At 46.6% G+C, this 23992-nt stretch overlaps 1 protein-coding gene across 1 annotated transcript in view; it reads right to left on the reverse strand.

Moving 5' to 3' along the window:
• Positions 1 to 23992, reverse strand: part of LOC115092958 (E3 ubiquitin-protein ligase HERC2-like) — a 2733734-nt gene that overhangs the window by 1491183 nt on the left and 1218559 nt on the right. Inside the window, 3 exon segments of the mRNA XM_029604466.1 lie at positions 10590 to 10715; positions 10802 to 10970; positions 11055 to 11153. Coding sequence (XP_029460326.1) covers positions 10590 to 10715; positions 10802 to 10970; positions 11055 to 11153 — 394 coding nt within the window.

Below are 23992 nucleotides of genomic sequence, written 5' to 3' on the forward strand. Positions count from 1 at the left end.
TCTTTCTGCAATGGCCTTACCCTTGGCCATCTAACAGTCCAACCAACTCCTTCACAGGTTTCTTGATTTGGATATGTTTTTAAAAGTTTTTATTATGAGTTTTTGCCTCTATGGCCAACTTCATTTCAAATTCTCTCTTAGCCTACCTTATCAATGTTTTATACTTAACTTGACAATGCTTATGCTTTATCATTATTTTCTTCAGATGGATCCTTCTTCCAATTTTTAAATGAAGATATATTGGCTAAATTGCCTCTTTCACCTCACCTTTTTACTATTCCAGTAATCTTTTTGCCTTCCTTCCACTTTGTGTGGAATACATCTGGAATGTGCTTCTAGTATGGTAGTTTTTAACAATGTCTATTCCAGTTAAACACTTTTAACTTTGTAGCTGCACCTTTCCTTTAAACTATTTTTCTCATTTTAGCAAAGTTTCTCTTTTGAAAGTTTAGCGCTATTTATTTATTTTATTTAACTATTTTATATACCAAAATTCTTGTAAGAGGTTACAAATCAGTTCGGTTTACATTGAACAGTAACAGTGCTTCAGAAGACAGCAATTACATTGAACAATAACATATATATTGAACAATGTTGGGATTACAACCTGATAATCCCCTTTTCCTTAGTGTAGACAGATGGACTCAGAACAAATGGGATAGTATCCGTGTGCTAGCAGTTGGAGACGGATCTGACGTCAGCACGGGGGTGTATATATCCCCACAGGAAGCATAGCTATTCAGTAATCTTCCTTGCAAAAGCTGTTATGGAAATGTGTACTGACGCTCAGTGAAAAGTGAAAACAGGATTCCCCTGACTGATTGATAGGAGCTGGAGACTGCCAGCATTCACAACCGGAAGGCGTTAACACCTGGTAGAGTGTACGCTCTTATGGAACAGAAGACATGGCTTACCTTGAATCGGTGAAACCCATGTATGCAGGCAGCTGGGCGGGATGCTGAGTCTATCTGTCTACACTAAGGAAAAGGGGATTATCAGGTAGTAATCCCAACATTTCCTGGCGTGTAGCCAGATGGACTCAGAACAAATGGGATGTACCAAAGCTTTACTCCCAGCCTGGGCAGGAGGCTGCCTGAGGCCCATGTAGTACCGCGCCCTTGTAAATGCCGAGTCCTCCCTGGCCTAGACATCCCGACGATAGAACCTGAAGAAGGCATGGAGGGAGGACCACGTCACCGCTTTACAGACGTCCGCAGGTGATAGCATCCTGGATTCTGCCCAAGATGCTGCTTGTGCTCTTGTAGAATGAGCCCTGACTTGTAGAGGCGGAGACTTCCCAGCCTCTAGGTACGCTGCTCTGACAACTTCCTTAATCCAGCGGGCGATGGCGGGCCGCGAGGCCACTTCACCTTGCTTCTTCCCGCTGTACAGGACGAACAGATGTTGTAGGTCGTGTGTAAGTTCCAAATATCTGGGCAGCAATCTGCCAATGTCGAGATGGCGTAATAAACGCCCGTCTTCAGATTTCTTCAGACCCGCCGTAGTAGGCAAGGATATTGTTGGAGAAACTGTGAAACCACCTTTAGGCAAAAAGGAGGGAACCGTACGAAGATGGATAGCCTCTGGAGTGATCCGGAGAAAGGGATCCCGGCAGGACAGCGCCTGCAACTCTGAGATGCGGCGTGCCGAACCCACTGCCAGCAAGAACACCATCTTCAAGGTTAAAGAACGGGTCTGAAGGTGGATCCTGCGAGGAAATCCAAAAGGTTGAGGTGCCACAAAGGAACAGGCCACTTCAGTGGCGGACGAATATGCTTGACTCCCTGCAGGAAGTGAGAAACATCCTGGTGCTTGGGGATGGTCTTGCCATCCCTCCTGGGACCATAGCAAGACAGCACAGCCACCTTAACCTTGATGGAGCTGAGGGAGAGACCCTTCTGAAGTCCATCCTACAGGAAATCCAACACAATAGGGATTGTGGTTGCATGTGGATTGGTGCCGTGAGCGTCGCACCATGCTTCAAATACTCTCCAGATCCGGATGTATGTGAGGGATGTGGAAAACTTGCGAGCTCGGAGGAGGGTATCAATCACGGGCTCCGAGTAACCCCTCTTCTTCAATCCAGCCCTCTCAAGGGCCATACCGTAAGAAAGAATTGAGCCGGATCCACGTGAAGAATGGGACCTTGATGTAGGTGGTCCCGGAGAGGAGGCAGGGGAAGGGGCTCCCCTGACAGTAGTATGTTCATGTCCGCGTACCAGGGTCTGCTTGGCCAGTCTGGCGCCACTAGAAGGACTAGGCCCCGGTGTCTCTGAATCTTGCAGATGACAGCGCCTAGCAGAGGCCACAGAGGAAAGGCGTACAGTAGGGTCCCTGGAGGCCATGGCTGAACCAGGGCATCGATTCCGTGTGAGCACGGGTTGCGCTTGTGGCTGAAGTATCTGGGTACTTGAGCATTGGACTTGTCCGCCAGTAATCCATGTCCGGAAACCCCCAATGATCCACAATCATCTGGAAGGCCGTGGGTGAGAGCTGCCACTCTCCCGGATTTAGGCTTTCCCTGCTGAGGAAGTCTGCTGTGGCATTGTCCTTCCCGGCAATGTGGACGGCGGAGATGTCCTGAAGATTCACCTCTGCCCAAGCCAGCAGAGGGGCGATCTCCAGAGATACCTGTCGGCTTCTGGGTCCGCCCTGATGGGTGATGTATGCCACCGTGGTGGTGTTGTCGGACCTCACTCTGACTGCTCCGTTCTGCAGTCTGTGGGCAAATTGAAGGCATGCCAATCGGACAGCCCGGGCCTCTAGACGGTGGATGTTCCACGCCGACTCTTCTCTGTTCCACCGCCCTTGCGCGGTGAGTTCTTCGCAGTGTGCGCCCCAGCCACTCAGGCTGGCATCCGTGGTGAGCAAGATCCAGGTGGGAGATGACATCTTCGACCCCCTGCTCACGTGGTTGGACTGAAACCACCACCGTAACTGGGTCCGCACTCTGGCTGGTAGAGGCAGGTGCGAGGAGTAGTTCCGAAGACGGGGGCTCCCGCGAGAGAGCAGGGCGTGTTGTAGAGGTCTCATATGGGCCCTCGCCCAAGGTACCACTTCCAGGGCGGATGCCATGAGACCAAGAACCTGCAGACAATCCCAGGCCGTGGGCCAACTGGCTCCCATCAAATACTGGATATGCTGCTGAAGTCTCAACCGTCTCGTGGTGGTGAGACTGACTGTGTCTGCCCAGGTGTTGAACTGCACACCCAGGTAGTCCAGTGACTGGGAAGGCTGTAGGCAGCTCTTGCCGAGGTTGACTACCCAGCCCCAAGCTTTCCAGAAGGCCGAGTACCCTGTCGGTCGTCCGAAGGCTCTCTTCTTGAGATTTTGCTCTGATCAGCCAGTCGTCTAGGCAGGGATGGACCAGAATTCCTCCGCTCCCGAGTGCTGCTGCAACCACGACGACCACCGAAGTGAATGTTCGTGGTGACGTGGCCAACCCGAAGGGCAGAGCCCGAAACCGGAAGCGGCGGCCTACAACCCTGAAGCGGAGGTAACGCTGATGATCCAGGCGGATCGGGATGTGCAAGTATGCCTCTGACAGGTCCAATGCCGTGAGGAAGCCCCCTGGCTGTACACCAGGCTTGATGGAGCGCAACATCTCCCTGCGAAACCCCGGTACCCGAAAGTATCGTTTGACAGACTTGAGGTCCAGCACAGGCCGAAAGGTGCCCCCTTTCTTGGGTACCAGGAATAAATGGAACAGTGTCCAGAATTCACTTCCCAGGCAGGTACTGGGATGATGGCCTCTAAGGACAGGACGATTCCCACAAATGGCAAATAGGAACGTGTCACCACTGTGCAGCAAGTTGCGATCCGCAAAAGAGAGAGAGAGAGAGAGAGAGAGCCGCCACCTCAAAAGGTCTGCTGCAGAATGGTGGCCAATCGCCGGTCATGAGGCCCCATGAGGGCCGTCCCCCCTTCAACCGGAATGGGAGTGCGCTGGAGCACAGCGCTAATCAAGGCGCCCACCGGAGGGTACGCCAGCAGGTCCTGGATAGCCGGTGTCCATGGGTGCATGCCCGTCAGAGCCCGGCCCCCTTTGTATGTAGCCGCTAGTGCCACCCATGCGAAAGCCATCAGTTGTTGTGCCTCTTGCAAGAATGGAAAATGGTGGCCGTGGGACGAAGACTCCAACTCCGCCAGACACTGAGACCCCAGGTCGGAGAGATCCGCCCTAGGAAGAATCTCTTCAGGGGTCTGTCATATGGCTCAATTCCTGGGGGAGGTTCCCCCGCGTCCGGGAGTCTCGACTCGGCCGGTGAAACTCCTGATCTGCAGGAACCAGACAGTCCAGAGGCGGGAGACCCGCTCATGATAAGGGCGTTAAGGTCCCGGAACGGGAATCATAGAAGCCGCCACCGCAGGAACCGCAGAAACGGCAGGCACTGGCGGGGAAACCGTCTGCATCTGCACACAGGCAGGAATCCCCTTCCTGGGGACCTGTCCGCAAATCGTGGCTGAGACCGGTCCTGGTCCAGGGGACTCCCAGCCTCCTCACATTGGGCAGATAGGGAGTCCGGCTCTTCACTGTGCGGGGCTCTAAGCTGGCATGCAAGCAGAGGCCAAGGACTACAATGCCTGAGGCAAGCGGCGCCGCCGCTGAATAAGCCGCGGTGGTCTGAGCCATTGCCAAGTATGCACGGAATGTTTACAAGAACAGGCGCACAATTAGAAGAATATGCGGCAGCAATAGGCGCTTAATACAACAGGCGCACAGTCATAAGAATATGCGGCAGCAATAGGCGCTTAGTACAACAGGCGCACAAACATAATAATATGCGGCAGCAATATGCGCTTAAGACAACAGGCGCACAATAATAATAATATGCGGCAGCAACAGGCGCTTAATACAACAGGCGCACAGTCAGAAGAATATGTGGCAGCAATAGGCACTTAATACAACAGGCGCACAATAATAAGAATATGCGGCAGCAATAGGCGCTTAATACAACAGGCGCACAATAAGAAGAATATGCGGCAGCAAGAGGCGCTTAATACAACAGGCGCACAATAAGAAGAATATGCGGCAGCAAGAGGCGCTTAATACGATAAGCGCAGAAGGCATATAACATGTGGCAGCCAATATGCGCGAAGCACCATAGGCGCACAATATGTGCTCAGCCATAGGCGGCCAGGAACACAGCTCAATAATATGCAATATGCACTCAGCAATATGCAAGTAGCAAGACACGCCTTATAGTGTACCATAGGCCCTCAGCTATAAGCGGCACTTAGTAATATGCAGTTAGCAACACACGCTTAATGGCAGTCAATAGGCTCTCAGTAAAATGCAATTAGCAATACACGCTTAATGTTAGTCAATAGGCTCTCAGTAATTTGCAATTAGCAACACCCGCTGAATAGCATTCAATAGGCTGACAGTAATATGCAAGAAGCAATACACGCTTAAATGGGCTTCAAAACGCTCCCAATAATATGCGGTAAGGAATAAACGCACAATGGCATTCAATAGGCAGTCAGCAATATGCCGTTAGCAATTTACGCTCAATAGCGTTCAATAGGCATTCAGCAATATGCAATCAGCAATATACGCTCAATAGGTTTTAATAGGCAGGCAGCAATATGCAAATAGCAATATACGCTCAATAGATTTTAATAGGCAGGCAGCAATATGCAATTAGCAATATACGCGCAATAGCTTTCAATAGGCATTCAGCAATATGCAATCAGCAATGTACGCCCAATAGCTGTCAATAGGCATTCAGCAATATGCAATCAGCAATATATGCGCAATAACTTTCAATAGGCAGTCAGCAATATGCAATTAGCAATATATGCTCGATAGCTTTCAATAGGCAGGCAGCAGTATGCAATCAGCAATATACGCTCCATAGCGTTCAAGAGGCAGGCAGCAATATGCAATTAGCAATATACGCTCAATAGGTTTTAATAGGCAGGCAGCAATATGCAAATAGCAATATACGCTCAATAGGTTTTAATAGGCAGGCAGCAATATGCAATTAGCAATATACACGCAATAGCTTTCAATAGGCATTCAGCAATATGCAATCAGCAATGTACGCCCAATAGCTGTCAATAGGCATTCAGCAATATGCAATCAGCAATATACACGCAATAACTTTCAATAGGCAGTCAGCAATATGCAATTAGCAATATATGCTCGATAGCTTTCAATAGGCAGGCAGCAGTATGCAATCAGCAATATATGCTCGATAGTTTTCAATAGGCAGGCAGCAATATGCAATCCGCAATATACGCTCAATTGCTTTCAACAGGCAGTCAGCAATATGCAATTTAGCAATATATGCTCAATAGCTTTCAACAGGCAGCCAGCAATATGCCGTTAGCAATATCTGCTCGTTTAGCCGTCAAGAGGCTTTCAGCAATAAGCGGGCAGCACCATGTGCTCAAGTTGCAGTCAATAGGCCGTCAGCCATAAACGGTCAGCAATAGACGCTCAATTCGCCTGCCATAGGCCGCCGGCAAGAAGCGGGCATCCATATATATACATATATGCGCAAGTGGTATGCAATAGGCGGTCAGCAATAAGCGGTCTGCCATTCAACAGGCGCTCAACAAGTCACTGAAACAAAGCCAAGGAGGAAGAAAGCCGCGCCTATTACGGGCGCGGAATACCTGAATAAGGCCACAAAATGGCGTCCTCCACGGCTCGCCATGCCGCCGATCCTCTACTTCGGAGACCTGGGCGAAGAGATGTACGCCTTACCCGATCTTCGGCGCTTCTGGGCTGGAACACAGGCGGTCTCCGGCTGCGGGGGGAAAGGGCCGGTACCTCTCACCACCGCGATTGGAGAAACTGCACCTGCACCTCGTCCGCGCCGGGACCGAGGGCCTCGAGGCCACACCCGAGTCTCCCCCGGGGGCCATGCCCCTGCCGCGATTCGGCCGGACCGAGGACTTCCACCTCCGGGGGACCACGGCAGTCACCCCGGGAAGCTCAACTGGGGGGAGTGACAGAAACGTCCCCTGAGGAGCGCGGGGCTCAAAGTCGTTGAAAAAAGGTAAAGTAGAATCTAGAATGATAAGAAAAGAGAAAAATTAAAGTAGTCTTGGAAAGCACGCTCGACTAGCGTGCAGGCACTCCAAACTGCTTTGGAGACGGAAATTACTGAATAGCTACGCTTCCTGTGGGGATATATACACCCCCGTGCTGTCGTCAGATCCGTCTCCAACTGCTAGCACGCGGATACTATCCCATTTGTTCTGAGTCCATCTGGCTACACGCCAGGAAATAACATATATAATAGCGCTAGAGCAATGGATTTACTAACTGCCCCCCCCTTCCAGTCATTTATTCAAATTTGATCATATTATGATCACTATTACCAAGCGACACCATCACCATTACCACTCTCACCAAATCCTGCACTCCACTGAGAATTAGATCTAAAACTGTTCCCGCACTGAGTCCTGAGTTCCATGAAACTGTCATTTATTCCATCCAGGAACTTTATCTCTCTAGCATGCCCTGATGTTTCACTTATCCAGTCAATATTGGGATAATTGAAATCCACCATTATTTCTGCACTATCAATTTGGTTAGCTTCCCTAATTTCTCTTAGCATCACACTATCCGGTTCACCATCTTGGCCAGGTGGATGGCAGAATACTTCTATCGCTTTACTTTTCCCTAACACATAAGGGATTTCTACCCATAAAGATTCAATTGTGCATTTAGTCTCTTTCAGGACCTTTACCCTGTTGGACTCTAAGCCATAAAGCACCACCCCGCCACCAAGATGCTTCTCTCTGTTATTGCAATATAATTTGTACCCTGGTATAGCACTTTTCCATTATGTCTCTGAGATGCAAATTAAATCTATGTCATCATTCACTGCTATACACTCTAATTCTCCCATCTTAGACTTCTGGCATTAGCATACAAACATTTCTAAGTGTGCTTTTTGTTTCTATTTACATTCTGCTTTTCAGTTAACAGGGATAAACTGGAATCTTTTAGCTCAGCTGAGTTTTTAATTATAGGCACTTGGACTACTTTTCTTATCTGGAACCTCTCTGTTGGGATCCCCTAACTCTATTGCTTCAATAGTATCCTTTGAAGATACATCCCTCTGAACCATGCGCTGCTGTCAGCTTTCCCCTTTGTTCTAGTTTAAAAGCTGCATTCAGAGAGATCATAGTAACTCGGGCATCATCTTGAATATCCCCCTAAAGCATGTCCTCTTTGGTTGACCTTTATTACTCTTCATGACAGAGAACAGAGCCATCTGAGGGGTTAGATTTATTCCTTATCCTACCCTCCAATCAGCCCACAGTGCATGTTTGGTACTTCTTTCTATTAAGGCCTTCAGGCTTGCTTCAAAATGAGAACAGTTATATGGAACCAGATGCTTAAACTTTCTCTGTAGGTTGAGTCTATTGTTTTCCGTCTTGACGTAAAGACATGGCTTTTCACCAAAGTATCATCTGCTATGACTTAATCATGGCTTCTACCCCATGTATCTATCTGATTTTAGGGTTTTTAGGTTAGTATAATTTTATGGTAGGATGGGATATGGGGAGAATGGAAGGATATTCTTTCAGTAATGGAGATGGTGATCGGGGAGGAATCTATCCACGGAGTTAGGGAAAGGAAGGGGGTGGCTTGTGTTCACAAGTTATGTTTTCATTTGATTATATGTGCCTACTATGTTTTCTAATATTGTTTATGTTGTATTTTCTTTAAAGTGTGGCTATAAATTGTACCTGTATTTGCTGGTTGTAATATGCTTTGAGAGCCATTTGGTAGTGAAGCACAAAATAAAAACAATTATTATTATTTTGTATTTTGGCAAACAGTTCAAATATGTATTTCCCATTGGCTATCTATACAGACCTTAATGTCTTGTAAGGCACCCTGGTTAAAGGGCACTTGACAGTGGATATAAAATAAACTGGCAGTCCCAAAACTGAAGAGCTTATTTAAACGTGGCCAAGACAGAGCCTATAGTTGTCCCTGCACCAGCCTCTGCTACACTGGAGAAAAGGAACCCAGATGTGACCAGCACTGGCTCCTGTGGCTACAATGAAGGATCCACAAGCTTAGAGCTCTGTCATCTGTTCCCAATATCAGTGCAACTCAACAGATACAGAAATAAGAAAAGACTGCAACTCTTAAGATTTCACTTTAGGTTTCATTTATATATTTATTTCCTGCAGAGAGAGAGAGAGAGAGAGGGCTATAGGTATGACTCCACCTGCTGGAGATCAACAATCTACTGGGCAAGTATAGGAAAAAGCCTAGTCACACTGAACTTCTTCTAAGATTTCATGAGATGTGAAATTTTGTTGGTCTTCATTTATGAAATGGAGAAAACCAGAAGGTTCCTGGGGAGAATACTATACAATAATACCTGCCCAGCATGTTTCTTTGTAGTATTTTCTTTGATCAAAAATGTATTCTGGTCTGTATTTTAATTATGTCTTGTATGTCTAATAGTCTGTATCCTTTCCTAACTCATGGATAAACTGAACTCCATAAAATGGAGTTTTATCATTGACAAATTATCCAAGTTCATATTTGTCAAGGGGTTAACTTGACACCATTTATCATCATGCTAATGAGCTTAATTCTGCTTTATTACTTCACATTATTAAAATGTCAACAAAAAGCCCAGATGAAAAGCTAACAGGAATTCAATTATAAAGGTGTGTGTTTGAGGGGAAGGCGCATACTTTCCATTAGGAAATCCAATTTCTAGTATGAGCTACATGATTCAGACAACAGCCAAACTGTTCAAGACTGCGCAAAGATCATACAAAGTATGTGGTGAAAAATGTGTTATTGCTCCTAATCATTCCTACTTTGGTATTCATACACAATAGAAAAAGATGCATGTACTATTAAATGTAAAAATAACACCTAAAAGTAAATTTTCAAAACCTTAGTTGGGATTTTCAGAGGTAAAAAATGCAGGTAGAATATGTGAATCCTCCAAAATGGATTTTCAGCCTCCTATAAGTATGGCTGAATTTTCACAATGTGTATATATTAGCCACAGTAAAAAAAAAAAAAAAAAAGAAAGGTGTTCTGCGGGGTACAATTTGGTAGGGAAAAATATGTGACTATATTAAAATTTTCAAAAGGTATGCATATGGCAATCACATGTACTTTATAACATTTAAATATGTATTCATTTTTGCATTAACTAAGCAGATCTTCAAAAACAAACTATGCAGGTAGTGTGCATTTGAATATCAGGCTAGACCGTGCAGGCTGAAAAGTAGGTGTACACTTATATTAATAGGTATCTTAAGGAAAATGAACTTTCTTATAATGTTTTAGGTGTTCCCTTTTCAAGAACCATAGTCCATTCTCCATTCTGGTCATAATGAGAAACCTCTGCAATATCAATCCTCCATTGACTGTCTGTTTCCAATACTGATAATTTAAATCATAACTTGCTTACAACTCACTTTCCCAGACAGCAAGTAAATTGGGTCTTTCATCATTAACTCTATGAATTGCACATGACACAATGACATGAGAAACTAGGCTGACTTCACTTTTGTTTCAAAGTTCCAGGGGTTGATGAAATAAACAATTGCAAGATGTTTTCCACAAAGGTGATGTAAATTACCTTTCACAATCCCCACACTCCTATGTGTAACAGATCCCCATTTATATTTCGGTGTGGTAATAGAGGTCTTCACCCGCACTTTGTCACCAATCTTGATATGTGAAGGGGAATTCTGTGGTGGAAAACCTGGAGATTTTAACAATAATACATCATTATTTTTTTCTCTCTCTTTACACATGTGAAATGTAACCAATACTGAATAAATTGCTCACCTATAAGTTCAACGTGGATATATCTGACCCAATAAGTGCCACCTTTTTGCTGCCAGTCACATTGTACATTTAGATCATGAAGTCCATCTCTGTCGAGTTTTATAACTTTACCCATGTCTCCTTCACAGACTTCTTCATAAGTTCTGCAGCATCTCACCATAATCCCAACCTACAAAAGAAAATTAACTTCACTTTGAGCTAACTAGCTATGAGTGCACAATGCCCTTTCCTGTCCTTTCAGTTTTATACTTACCTGTATATTTTCTCTTACATACACAGCATAGTCATCATTACCTAGGAAATCAGCTCGTTTCTTATAGGTTTGACTTTCTGTCACAACAGCACCATTAAACTACAAAAAGATAAACATAGAGTTTTAATTAAATTAATAACAACATAATTGAACAAAAACAATTAGCAACAACAAAGATGTCTTTTTAATAAAATTAAACCTATCTACACAAAGCAAATATTTCCATTCAAAGAGAATCAGCCATAACGCGGGAGTGACAGACCCAGCTTTCTGAGCTTAGTCAAATCTTGCCAATCATTCCCACACATATATGCTGCTTTGTAAGCCCTCAGACTCTTCCAGAACTAAGATTTAGTAAGAAGGCTGACTTTCCAGGGAGGCAGGTAGGTATTAAATATGGCTAATTAATACTGCTGTCTACAGAAAACCTTGTTTACAAGTAGCTAAACTTGCTTTCTCCATCAACAAAAGGGCATGAATCAGCCATAAAGTGTGGGATGTATGAAGTTGAGGGTTGTAATTATTACTTATTTATTTTAAAAATGCTATATACTGCTTAATCAATGTAGGTAGGCCTAAGTGGTTTACATATCAAAACATACATAGTAACAACACAGTATAACATAAAATAGGTAAGAAATATATATACAATGCATTAAAGTATGAAAAAAGAAAAGAAAAGGAGAAAGAAGCAGGAAAAAAATAAATTATTTATAGGCAAGCATAAATAAATTAATTTTTAGCTGTTTCTTAAATTCCTTAAAGTTAGATAGTATTATTATTAATTAGGCTTTATATAACACCAGTAAAAAATTTTAACCAAGTGGTTTATACTAAAAACATTCATAAAATCATATCTTAGGTACATGTAAAACAATAGCATACGTAACATCAAAGCATAAATATTTCACACCAAGTACCAAAGATCTACAACAATATAAAACAGCACAGGTCAGATAAAGAAAACACCACCAGGATTAACAATCAAAAACTTGTTGTAACATCTATGTTTTGATTGCCGTCCTGAACTTCATATATGGAGCAATTTCAGAAATAGAGAACCCAGACCACACTAGGTGACAATGGACTAGTGGGTGAACAAGGCTGTCCAGAACTGCTTGTACAAAGTTATTATCTCTTTGGAATATGTAATCCAAACAGCAGTGGGACATGAAGGTGTGGACAATCAAGTAGCATCTTTTCATATGTATTCAGTGCAAGAGGCCTTTAAATAAGCTAAGTAAATAGCCATGGCTCACACTTGCCAAGCTTAGACAAAGTCGGTGCATAACAGCCATTTATAATGGTTAGTTTGACATCTGCCCTTTCAAATCTATTAGGATAAAAGGACATGAATAGCTGGTGTGAGGATGAGTCCTCTTTAGGTATTTATTTATTTATTTATTTATTTTGCACTTTTATATACCGACTTTCCAATAAAAGAGTTACTGATCAATTCGGTTTACATTCTAAACAGAAACATTGACAAGTTAATGTCTTACAATGAACAGGTAGCAGGAACTTGGATACAGATATATGGGGTTAATAACATTAACCCCATATATCTGTAGGTAGTATAGGTAGTATTCAGGGCTCTCTTGCAGTCCAAGCAGTGTTATCCTTTGTGTGCATGCAGTCTTAGAAAGAATGAAGGCAGCATAATAACTTAATTGATGTGGAAAGCAGATACCATTTTCAGAAGGAAATTAGGGTGAGTTCACAATGAAAAAACTGCAGGTATAGTGAATATGAAATTAGAGCCTATGATTTGCTTTCATTTGAAAAAATGGAAAAAGGATCCAAAAGAAGAAAATAGGAAAAATCTGACGCACTGGCAACTTAGATACAAAACATTGATACGGTAGGCAAAAAGAGATTTTGAAAAGAAGTTTGCTGTAGAGGCAAAAACTCATCAAAAATGCATGTAGCCTATGGGAGAGTCAATTGGACTGAGGGGTACAAAGGGCACTTAGGGTAGGACAAGGCCATAAAGGAAAGATTAAATTATTACATTCACTGTTTACAGAGCACGATGTTGTGGAGAAACCAGTGTTGGAAATGGTATTTAATGGTGATGATTTGGAGGAACTATAAGAAATCATGGTGAACTTTGAAGATATAAGAAGGGCAAATTGATAAAGAGTAGCAAATCATCAGGACCCGATGGCATACACCCCAGAATTCTGAAAGAACTAAAATATGAAAATCCAGACCTGTTACAAGTAATTTGTAACCTATCATTAAAATAGTCTATTGAACCTGAAGATTTGAGGTAGCCAATGAAATAATCTGAAAAAGGGCTCCAGGGGTGGACTGAAAAAATAAGACTGGTAAGCCTGATGTCAGTATTGGGAAAAATTGTAGAAACTATTCTAAAGAACAAAATTACAGAACGCAGACAGATATGGTTTAAAAGGACAGATCCAACGTGGATTTTCCCAAGGGAAGACTTGCCACATGTTGCATCCATCGGTCTTCAACAGTTTCACCCCGCTTGCCTCAACTTATTCTTGGCTCCTCCCGCTTACCTGGGAAAGATGGCTACCACAGCGTCATCAAGCCGACCTCTCTGGCGTCCCCAGAACGGCTATGGTGCAGCATCCCATCATTGTTCCTCCCAGGTACCTACTAGGGTGCACGCGCGCGCCACCCACATCTTTGTACCACCCTTGGCGCGAACCTCGAGGGCGTTCCCTCATGTGGACGTCACGCCATCCGGATATATTACCTTCATTCATTTGCTAGATCTCCGAGTTAGCAAGGACTCTAATCTGTTCCTGTCTACGCTACTCTGCCGCTTCCGTGCTGCTGCAGGAAGCTCTCTCTCTGCCATCCAGGGTAATCACTAACCTGGGTACTCGCTCCTCGAGGGCCTGCTCTCCCTGCCTCCCTGTACATTCTACAAAATACCTGGTGGAATTGCATACCAACAGCTACATCTAGTGAGTACACTAACTCTCAGTCTATCTCATCCACAATATCTCCTCGCTGGGAGACCTGCTGCGGAATGTCCTGACGTCATCAAGGAGAGAAGGGCTCCCTCTGCCGAGGTCCATGAGAATACAACCACAGACTGCATCACTACTGCCACCTCTGGTGGAGATCTTCAAGCTGTACAATAAAGAACTATCCTGTGTTTTGTGTGTATTAGTCTAGACCAGTGCTGTGGCTCCTCACGGGGCTCCTCCCCATAGGCATGGTCAACTCCACAGCACCCAAGGATCCACAAAACACACATGTTCATAACAGATTCCTAACTCCATGGATCCGCCTCAGCTAACTGCATTTCAGGCCATTCCAGGCCTGGCTCAGCGGATCTCCAAACAGCAGACTGCACTGGAAGGACTGACCGCAGCATTAATCTACCACACACACAGATGAACTCACCTTCCACCTCAGGTAAAGAAGCTAAAACATCTGAGGTGATGGTCAAGACTACTGTGCCTCTAGCAGCTCCCACCCACTTCTTGGGAGAAGTATGGAGATGCCGAGACTTCATTAACCAGTGCTGCATGCACTTTGCATTACAACTTGGACACTTTCCCACAGCTAATGCCAAGACTACCTACATTCTGTCATATTTAGATGGACGAGCATTGTCTTGGTCCTTTTCACTGTGGGAGCGCGAGGATCCAATCATTCATGACCTTAAAGGATTTCTCAAAATGTTTAAATCATTTTTCGATGATCCTGCCAGGTATATCATTGCAGGATCCTCTTTGGTTCACCTGAAACAAGAGAACAAACCACTTGCTGACTTTGCTATGGAATTCAAGACACTAGTGTCTGAATTATCTTGGCACCCATGATGTCTGAAGACACTCTTCTTTGAAGGACTGAATCCTCGTCTGAAAGACGAACTCGCCACTCATGAGATGCCTGAGGCCTTGGCTGAACTAGTGAAATTGGTAACAAGGATAGATCGCTGACTTGGCGATAAAGTTCAAGAGACCAAGACTCCCAGAAGACTCTTCCTGAGCAAAGTGCGAGTTAAGTCCACACCCAGGCCTACTCCTCCGGTCCCAGCAGCTAGCAAAGAAGAACCTATGCAGTTAGGCCGCAGCCATCTGACTTCAAAAGAGAGAAGAATGCGGAAGAAATTGGGGCTGTGTATGTACTGTGGACAAGCCGGCCATGCTGTCCAAAATTGCCCTATATGTCCTGGAAACTGGCAGACCTAAGTCCTGCGGGAGTACTCTTCTTAGGTCTCAACACTACTTCTCCTCCGCTCTCTCTTCCTGTATCCTTGACCTGTGGACCTTTAGAGTACCAGACCCTTACCCTAGTGTACTCTGGGGCAGGAGGCAATTTCATTCTTCAGCGATTAGTGGAGCACCTACGGATTCCCACTTCCACCATGAAGCCTCCACTACTTATTTGTCTATCCATGGAGAGTCCTTACCGGGTGAAATAACACTACGTACTGAACCAGTGTGTCTACGAACCGGTGCCCTCCATTCTGAGACCATCTCCTTCTTTGTTTTAGAGAAGGCCATGCACATGATAGTACTGGGATAGCAAATGTTGCTTACCTGTAACAGGTGTTCTCACAGGACATCAGGATGTTAGTCCTCACATATGGGTGACATCACAGGATGGAGCCCAATCACGGAACACTTTTGTCAAAGTTTCCAGAACTTAGATTGGCCCCTACTGGGCATGCCCAGCATGGCATTAACCCTGCAGCCAGCAGGGGTCCCCCTTCAGTCTTGTTTAAAAGCTACAGGTAGTGCCGAAAAATAAAATAAGAAATTGTCACGAACCCAACACCGCGGGACGGCGGGCGGGTTTCATGAGGACTAACATCCTGCTGTCCTGTGAGAACACCTGTTACAGGTAAGCAACATTTGCTTTCTCACAGGACAAGCAGGATGGTAGTCCTAACATATGGGTGAGTACCGAGCTGAGGATGTCCGAGAAATGCACCAAATGTACCCAGGTGTGCAAGGCACTAGGACTGGGATAAAAATTTGGCCGAGGGCATCCTGAACCCTAGCGGGCAGGCAGAAGGGTGTTGGTCGTCATGTTGAAAATAGGTTACGAAGGACAAACTGGCCGAAGATGGAATCTTGTCTTCTGGCCTTGTCCAAGTAATAGTGGGCTGCAAAGGTATGGAGAGAACTCCAGGCAAATGTCAGGAAGCTGCACTGACAATAGGTTTGCTACTGAAGTCGCCATGGCCCTCACAGAGTGTGCTTTAACACTGTCTTGAAATGGAATGCCTGCTTGTTGATAGCAAAAGGATATGCAGTCCGCCAACCAAAAGGAGAGAGTCTGCTTACCCACAGGCTGCCCTAACTTGTTAGGATGGAAAGAGACAAACAGTTGAGTGCTTTCCCTGTGGGCAGCTGTACGGTCTAGGTAGAATGCTAGAGCCCGTTTACAGTGAAGGGTATGCAGAGCCTGTTCTCCTGGATTGGAATGGGGCCTGGGAAAAAAGGTAGGTAGTATAATGGATTGATTGAGATGAAAGTCCAAAACTACCTTAGGCAAAAATTTAGTGCGGAGTACTGCCCGGTCCTACAGAAATTTAGTGTAAGGCAGATAAGTAACTAGAGCCTGTAATTCACTAACTCTGCGAGCCGAAGTGATTGCCAAAAGGAAAATCACTTTCCATCTGATCGATACTGTAAAGTGCGGCTGGAGATTCCCCATCTGTAACTTGCTGTGGGCGCACAATTTGGACACGTAAGGCGATCCTGCGATACAGTCTCCAGTTTCACGCGTCCTTAGCGCTTCTTGAAACAGCCCCCTAACCCCTTCCGCACGCGGCATGTATATCAGATGTAAACGATCGAATTAGCTATTCCCTCCCATACAGTGACGCGCGCCCCGACTATCGCTATTTTACCCTGCTGTTTTGCCCCGCATTTAACCTGCTAACTTACCGCCTACCCCTACCCCTGCATTACAGGCAGGGGCAATGGTAGACGGCAAACTTTCCCTCAAATCATTGCACTACACATGCGATTCCTTAAATTAACTTAAAACAATAATGCTAGATCCATATATACAAACATTTGCAGCAAGCCCCGCTTTTGGTAAAGTTGTTATATATATATCTAGATGTCAGTTTCCGAATCCCCCATCTCCACTCGCGTTTATCCAGGCAGCGGCGGCGGGAGCCGGCGGGCACCCGTTCATCCAGGCGGCGGCGGGAGCCGGCGGGCGCCCGTTCATCCGGGCGGCGGCGGGAGCCAGCGGGCGGCTGGGCGCGCGTTTATCCGGGCGGCGGCGGGAGCCGGCGGGCGGGCGTGCGTTCATCCAGGCGGAAGGAGCCGGCGGCGAAAGCCGTGACATCAAGCGTCGTGACGTCACGCCTTGAGCACCGAAATTGCACGGGCGTACACAGGCGTGCATTCATTCACTGCCGGCGGGGGCTGCTGGAGGCCCCTTTTGCCGCTGGCTCCCTCCGCCTGGATGAACGCACACCCACCCGCCCGCCGCCTCCCACCGCCGCCTGGATAAACGTGCGCCCACCCGCCAGCCGCCTCCCGCCGCCGCCTGGATAAATGCACGCCCTCCCGCCACCGCCTAGATGAACGGGCGCCCGCCGGCTCCTGCCGCCGCCTGGATAAACGTGCACCCTCCCGCCGCTGCCTGGATGAACGGGCGCCCACCCGCCCGCCGGCTCCCGCCGCCGCCTGGATAAACGCACGTGGAGATGGTGGATTCGGAAAGTGACATCTAGGTATTATTTATATATATATATATATATATATATATATATATATATATATATATATATATATATATAACAACTTTTGTTTTAGTTTTCGCCCTGCGCCTTGCTTCCACTTCCTGGTACCTGTCATTTCAAATGTCAGTTGAAATGACATTTGAAATGACAGGTACCAGCGCACCCAGGATACTGTATAGGCGCTGTATTAAGCGCCTATACAGTAAAATGGGTTGCGCGGGCCTAACGCTTCGCAGACGCAGCTTGCATTTGCAAGCAATTTAAATAGAGTATCGAGCGGTATTGTGAAGAGAACTGTGTGTGCGGGGAACGAGGGTGCGCCCGGCACTGCCGCACTCTTTCTAACGCGGCATAACTGTATCGACCTGTAAGTGAGATAGCGAAGATCACAGAATTGAAGAGGCTCGAATGATGGTTTAATGAGCCGACCAAAAACCAGATTGTGGTCCCAAAAAGGGGCCGGAGGACGCAGAGGAGGCTTGAGGTGAAGCAAGCCCTTCAGAAAACGTGTTACAAGGGGTTGGACTGATATGGAGACGCAAAGAGGTCTAACTGAGGATATCCCCATTGTTGGAAGATGGAGTTCGCTACTGAGGGGTTGAGAGACCACTCGTGCGGTTGAAAGATGCGACTCAGCTTGTTTGCCAACACATTGTCCACTCCCAGCAAGTAGGTGGCCCCGAGGTACATCAAATGGGAGAGAGCTTCCGCCCATATCTGTGCAGCTTCCTGACACAGAAGGAAGGAGCCTGTGCATCCCTGTTTGTTGATGTACCACATGGCCACCTGGTTGTCCTTCTGGATCAGGATAACTTGATTTGAGAGGTGATCCTGAAATGCCCTGAGAGCATATCTGTTTGCTCGAAGCTCCAGAAAATTTATTTGGTGTTTGGCTTCCTCTGGAGACCAAGATTATTGTGTCTGCAGATTGGCCACATGGGCTCAACAGCAGAGGTTGGAAGCATCGGTGGTGAGAGTTGAGGGTCTGGAGCCTGAAAGGGCAGTCATTGGAGGAGATTGATCTAATTATTCCACCAGGCAAGAGACTGACGGAGTGAGTTGGTTACGTGGACAATGGTTGACAGGGGCAGAATGCTTTGAGTCCATTGAGACCTTAGAGTCCACTGCATGGCTCTCATGGCCAAACAGGCCATTGGTGTGACCTGTACTGAGGATGCCATGTGTCCCAGGAGGATGAGAAAGTGGCGTGCAGTCGCAGAGTGCTGAGACTGTAGCTTGTGTGCAAGAGACACGAGAGTGAGAGCTCGCTGTCGAGGGAGAAAAGCCTTTACCTGCAAGGTGTCCAAGTCTGCACCAATGAACGACAAGGTTTGAGATGGGACTAAGTAGGATTTGTTGTAGTTGACAAGAAATCCTAATGAAATTAGAGTACGGGAGGTTAGATTGAGGGACGACAGAGCAGCTTGCTGAGTGGGAGCCCTGATTAACCAATCATCTAGACAGGGGTAGACGTGAACACCTTGAGTCCTGAGGAAGGCTGCAACTACTACGAGGCATTTTGTGAAGACTCATGGTGCAGACACTAGGCCGAATGTAAGCACGCGGTACTGATAGTGCTTGGGGCCTACTGTAAATCTCAGGTATTTGCGATGAGATGAAGTTATCGCAATATGAGTGTATGCATCTTGAAGGTCCAGAGAGCAGAGCGAGTCTCCTCTTTGTAGAAGAGGAAGAAGCGAGCCTAAGGTTACCATCTTGAATTTCTCTCACTGGAGGTACTTGTTGAGGGCCCATAGGTCCAGAATAGGACGAACGCCTCCCAATTTTTGGGGGATTAGAAAGTACCGGGAATAGAACCCTAGGCCATACTGAGAGCAGGGTACGGGTTCTATTGCCTTGGACTGGAGAAGGAGGGAGACCTCATGATCCAGAAGGATGGAGTGATAGGATGTTCTCCACGTCGGTAGAGGTGGGGAGTCCGGTGGCACAGAGAGAAAATTCAGATGGTAACCCTGAGCAATTATCACCAGTACCCATTGGTCTGAGGTGATTGAGTGCCATATGTTGTTGAAGTGGCACAGTCGACCTCCCACTGGTATGTGAGGCAATGGAAGCTGGCTGCTGTTCTCTAGGTAGAAGTCAAAAAGCTGAAGCAGGACCTGGTTGAGGAGCTGCTTGCAGTTTTTGTTTCCGTGCCTGACGAGACTGGGCTTTTTGAAAAGGTCTCGTAGAACAGGATCTGGTTGGTGGCAGGTAGGACTTCTTCCGGCGGAAGAATGACTTCTTAGAGTCCTTTCGGAAGGGCTATTTTGAAGAGTAGTCAGAAGGCATTAGAGAGAGCTGTTTTAGGGCCTCATGATGGTCCTTAAGTTCCGCCACCGTCCGTTGAATCTGTTCGCGAAACAGATTATCTCCTACACAGGGTAGGTCGGATAACCTGTCTTGTACCTCAGGGCGAAGGTCGGAAGACTTGTGCCAGGCCCATCTCTCCTTGCCGAAATAGCGGCTGCAGATACCCTGGTAGCAGTGTAAAAGATATTGTAAGATGATCTGATCTCATGCTTGCCTGCGTCAAAACCCTTGTTTACTAAGGTTTGGAGCTGATCTTGAAATTGCTGAGGCAAGGAGTCTGTGAAATGTTGTATCTGCTTAAAAATGACCCTATTATATTGGGTCATATAGAGCTGATAAGTAGCAATTCGGGAGATGAGCATTGATCCTTGGAAGACACGCCGACCAATGGCATCTAGAAACTTCTGTTCCTTGCCAAGGGAAAAAGAAGTGTGAGGCTTTGATCTCTCTGCTCTTTTCTGTGCAGATTCTACCACTACAGATTGGTGATCCAATTGAGGTTTCTGAAAACCCGGAGCCGACTGCACCAAATAGTTAGTGTCAGCTTTTCTGTGGACTGGAGCAATGGAGCCAGGATGTTCCCAGTTCTTCTTGAGGAGATCCAGAAGAACCTGGTGGACAGGGATGGAGTTTATTTCCTTGGGAGCATCCAGGAATTGTAGCAACTCCAACATCTGATGTCTATCATCCTGTTCAGTCTGTAACTGGAAGGGAACCAATTCAGACATTTCCTTCACAAAATTTATAAAGGAAAGGTCCTCTGGAGGAGAACGCTTTCTACTTTCAGTGGGTGAAGCTGGAGAAGGCAAATTATCGGTGTCTGGGGAGGAATCATCAGTCCAGGAATCATAGGGATCAGCACCTGCCCCTCTAGGAACTAGAGGAGGACGAGATGGTGGGATACCCGAGGGTCCTGGTCTAGGATCCAAAGGAATCGAAGGAATAATAGGAGGCACCGATGAAGGCATCGAAGGCACCGGCACAGGCATTGAGGGCATCGATGGAGGGCACGGTGGCGCCAACGGGCGTATTGGCACCAATGGTTGGACCAGTGGCGATGGACGTATCGGCATCGATCGCTGAGGCAGAACTCCCGATGGAGGGATGTGGAACGGTGTTTCTCCTCCCGATGACAGAGTAAGCGGGGAGGGCACCGGAGCCATCGGCAACCCAGGGTTCATCGGTGAAAAAGCGGCAATGAGCGCTTCCATCCTAGAGAGCAGTGGTGCCAACGCTGCCGAAATTGGTTCGGTGGTCGGTTCCACAAATCGGTACCGGTGTCAGTGCAGGAGGAACCTGGAGTCATTGCATCAACTTGTTGATGGCCTCCTGAACCATCCGGTTCAGTTCTTCTTGGATAACTAGAGCAAGCAGCCCCGGCTCTGGAACAGAAGAAGGAGGCAGAGGCATAGCCAGAGGGACCACCGTTAAAGGCGGTGTCGCGGCTCCCAATACCCTGTTGGGTGAGGGTTGCCTCGGTGACCCGGTTGCCGAAAAGGTCGGTGCCTTTTCTGAACGGGGTTTCTTCGACAGCGGCTCGGACGATGGCGAGGTCGATGATTTCGCTCCCTCGATGGTCTGAGACTTACGGTGTCAATGGCGATGTTTGTCCCTGCGATCCCCTCGGTCCTGAGGGGGAGTAGAGGGTGTCGAAGGCCGAGATGTCTTTGATGCCGGCTGGTCACCGGCCGGTGGTCAATGCTGGTGCGAAGTTGATGGAGCTGGTTGTGACGACGTCGATGCAATGGATGGAATCGGGGTTTCAGCACGGAAGAGAAGTTCCATCTTCTCTATTCTGGCCTTGTGACCTTTTGGTGTCATTAGGGCACATTTGGAAAAGACATCATGCTCTCGTTCAAGACACATTTCACAGACGTTATGGGGGTATGTGATGCACATAGTGCGATTACAGTCCAGGCACTGACGGAACCTCGAAGCCATGGCCATGGAAAATATTAAGACACTGTACGGTCAGCGGCCAGTAAGCCGTGAGGGCCAAACCAGACAGTAATCAATGGAGAACGGGTAAAATACTTATTGGAGTACCGTAGCTTGAAAAAGTTAAAGGAGGGACCTCTTTGGGGCAAATTAACTTTAAGTAATTCCGTGAGGAAAATTCCTGTCAGGAATCTCTGCAGAGCTCCTTAACCGCGAGGCTACTGCTGCGCAAAAAAAAGAAAACTGAAGGGGGACCCCTGCTGGCTGCAGGGTTAGTTCCCTGCTGGGCATGCCCAGTAGGGGCCAGTCAAAGTTCTGGAAACTTTGACAAAAGTGTTTCGTGATTGGGCTCCATCCTGTGATGTCACCCATATGTGAGGACTACCATCCTGCTTGTCCTGTGAGAATAACTTGGCTGCAGCAGCATATGCCTCAATTTAATTGGGCTACACTGGAACTGTCTAGATGGGGTCTAGTCTGCCATGATAAATGCCTGAAGGAGGTAGTTCCGTTACCCTGTATGCCTACTACCCCAGTGATGCCGGGGTTGCTGCCTCAATATGCATCTTTCCAAGATGTCTTTTCAAAAGAAGCTGCAGATGTACTTTCTCCTCACAGACCTTATGACTGCGCTATTAATCTAAAGCCTAATACGGAGCCACTCAAGGGTAGGGTGTACCCCTGTCAGTGGCAGAAAATAAAGCCATGTGCGAATATATTCAGGAGAATCTCCAAAAAGTCTTCATAAGACCATACAAGTCCCCTGGTGGTGCAGGCTTTTTCTTTGTGGGCAAAAAGGAAGGTACATTATGTCCATGTATAGACTACAGGGGCCTCAATGAAATAACAATAAAGGATTGCTACCCCCCTTCCTCTGATTTCAGAGCTATTCGACAGACTACAAGGAGCTCAAATCTTTTCTAAACTAGATCTGAAATGAGCCTACAATTAATTTCGCATTCGAGATGGTGATGAGTGTAAGGCAGCCTTCAACATTCGGGCCGGCCATTTTCAGTATCTAGTGATGCCCTTCGGCCTGTGCAATGCCCCGGCTGTCTTTCAAAATTTAATGAACGACATTTTCCAGGATCTCCTCTATAAGTGTGTTGTTGTTTAACTGGATGACATACTGATATTCTTGCAAGACTTGACCACTCATCAGAAGGATGTTAAGAGAGTACTTCAGAGACTCCGGGAGAACCATCTCTACACCAAGCTATCCAAATGTGAATTTCACAAGGAGTCAGTGCCTTTCTTAGGCTACATCGTTTCCAATCAAGGCTTCCAAATGGACCCACAGAAGCTGGAGAGTATCAAGAAATGGGTGCAACCCACCGGGTAAAAAGCTCTCAGATGCTTCTTAGGTTTCACCAACCATTGCAGGACCTTCATCAAGAATTACTCTTCACTTACAGTACCGCTTACAGCGAAGACAAAGAAAGGTGCCAGTGTTGCTAATTGGTCTCCAGAGGCTATAGCTGCATTCCAGAAACTAAAAGATGCCTTTTCCAGCAAGCCGTGTCTTCGACACCCAGACCCCTCCAAGCCATTCGCGGAGGTTGATGCCTCAAACGCTGGCGTAAAAGCCGTATTAAGCCATACTGGTGATTCAAAAGTTCCACAACCATGCTCATTCTTCTCTGGCCGCTTCTCTCCTGCAGAGAAAAACTACGGCGTCAGAGATAAGGAGCTTCTGGCTATTAAGATGGCATTTGAAGAATGGCGACCTTGGCTCGAAGCAGCACAACATCAAGTAACGGTATTCACAAACCACAAAAATTTGGATTACCTCCGTCACGCACAGCACCTGAATCAGAGACAAGCGAGATGGTCTCTGTTTCTCAACAAATTCAACTTTGTGCTCAAGTACCGCCCAGGAGATAAGAATATCAGAGCTGACGCTCTATCTCGCTCATTCCTCTCCGAGGACATACCTGAAGAACCGCAAAACATCACTGACCCAGAGAAGGACATATTGGCAGCTACA

Source organism: Rhinatrema bivittatum, chromosome 5, assembly GCF_901001135.1.
Source record: "Rhinatrema bivittatum chromosome 5, aRhiBiv1.1, whole genome shotgun sequence".
NCBI lineage: Eukaryota > Metazoa > Chordata > Amphibia > Gymnophiona > Rhinatrematidae > Rhinatrema > Rhinatrema bivittatum.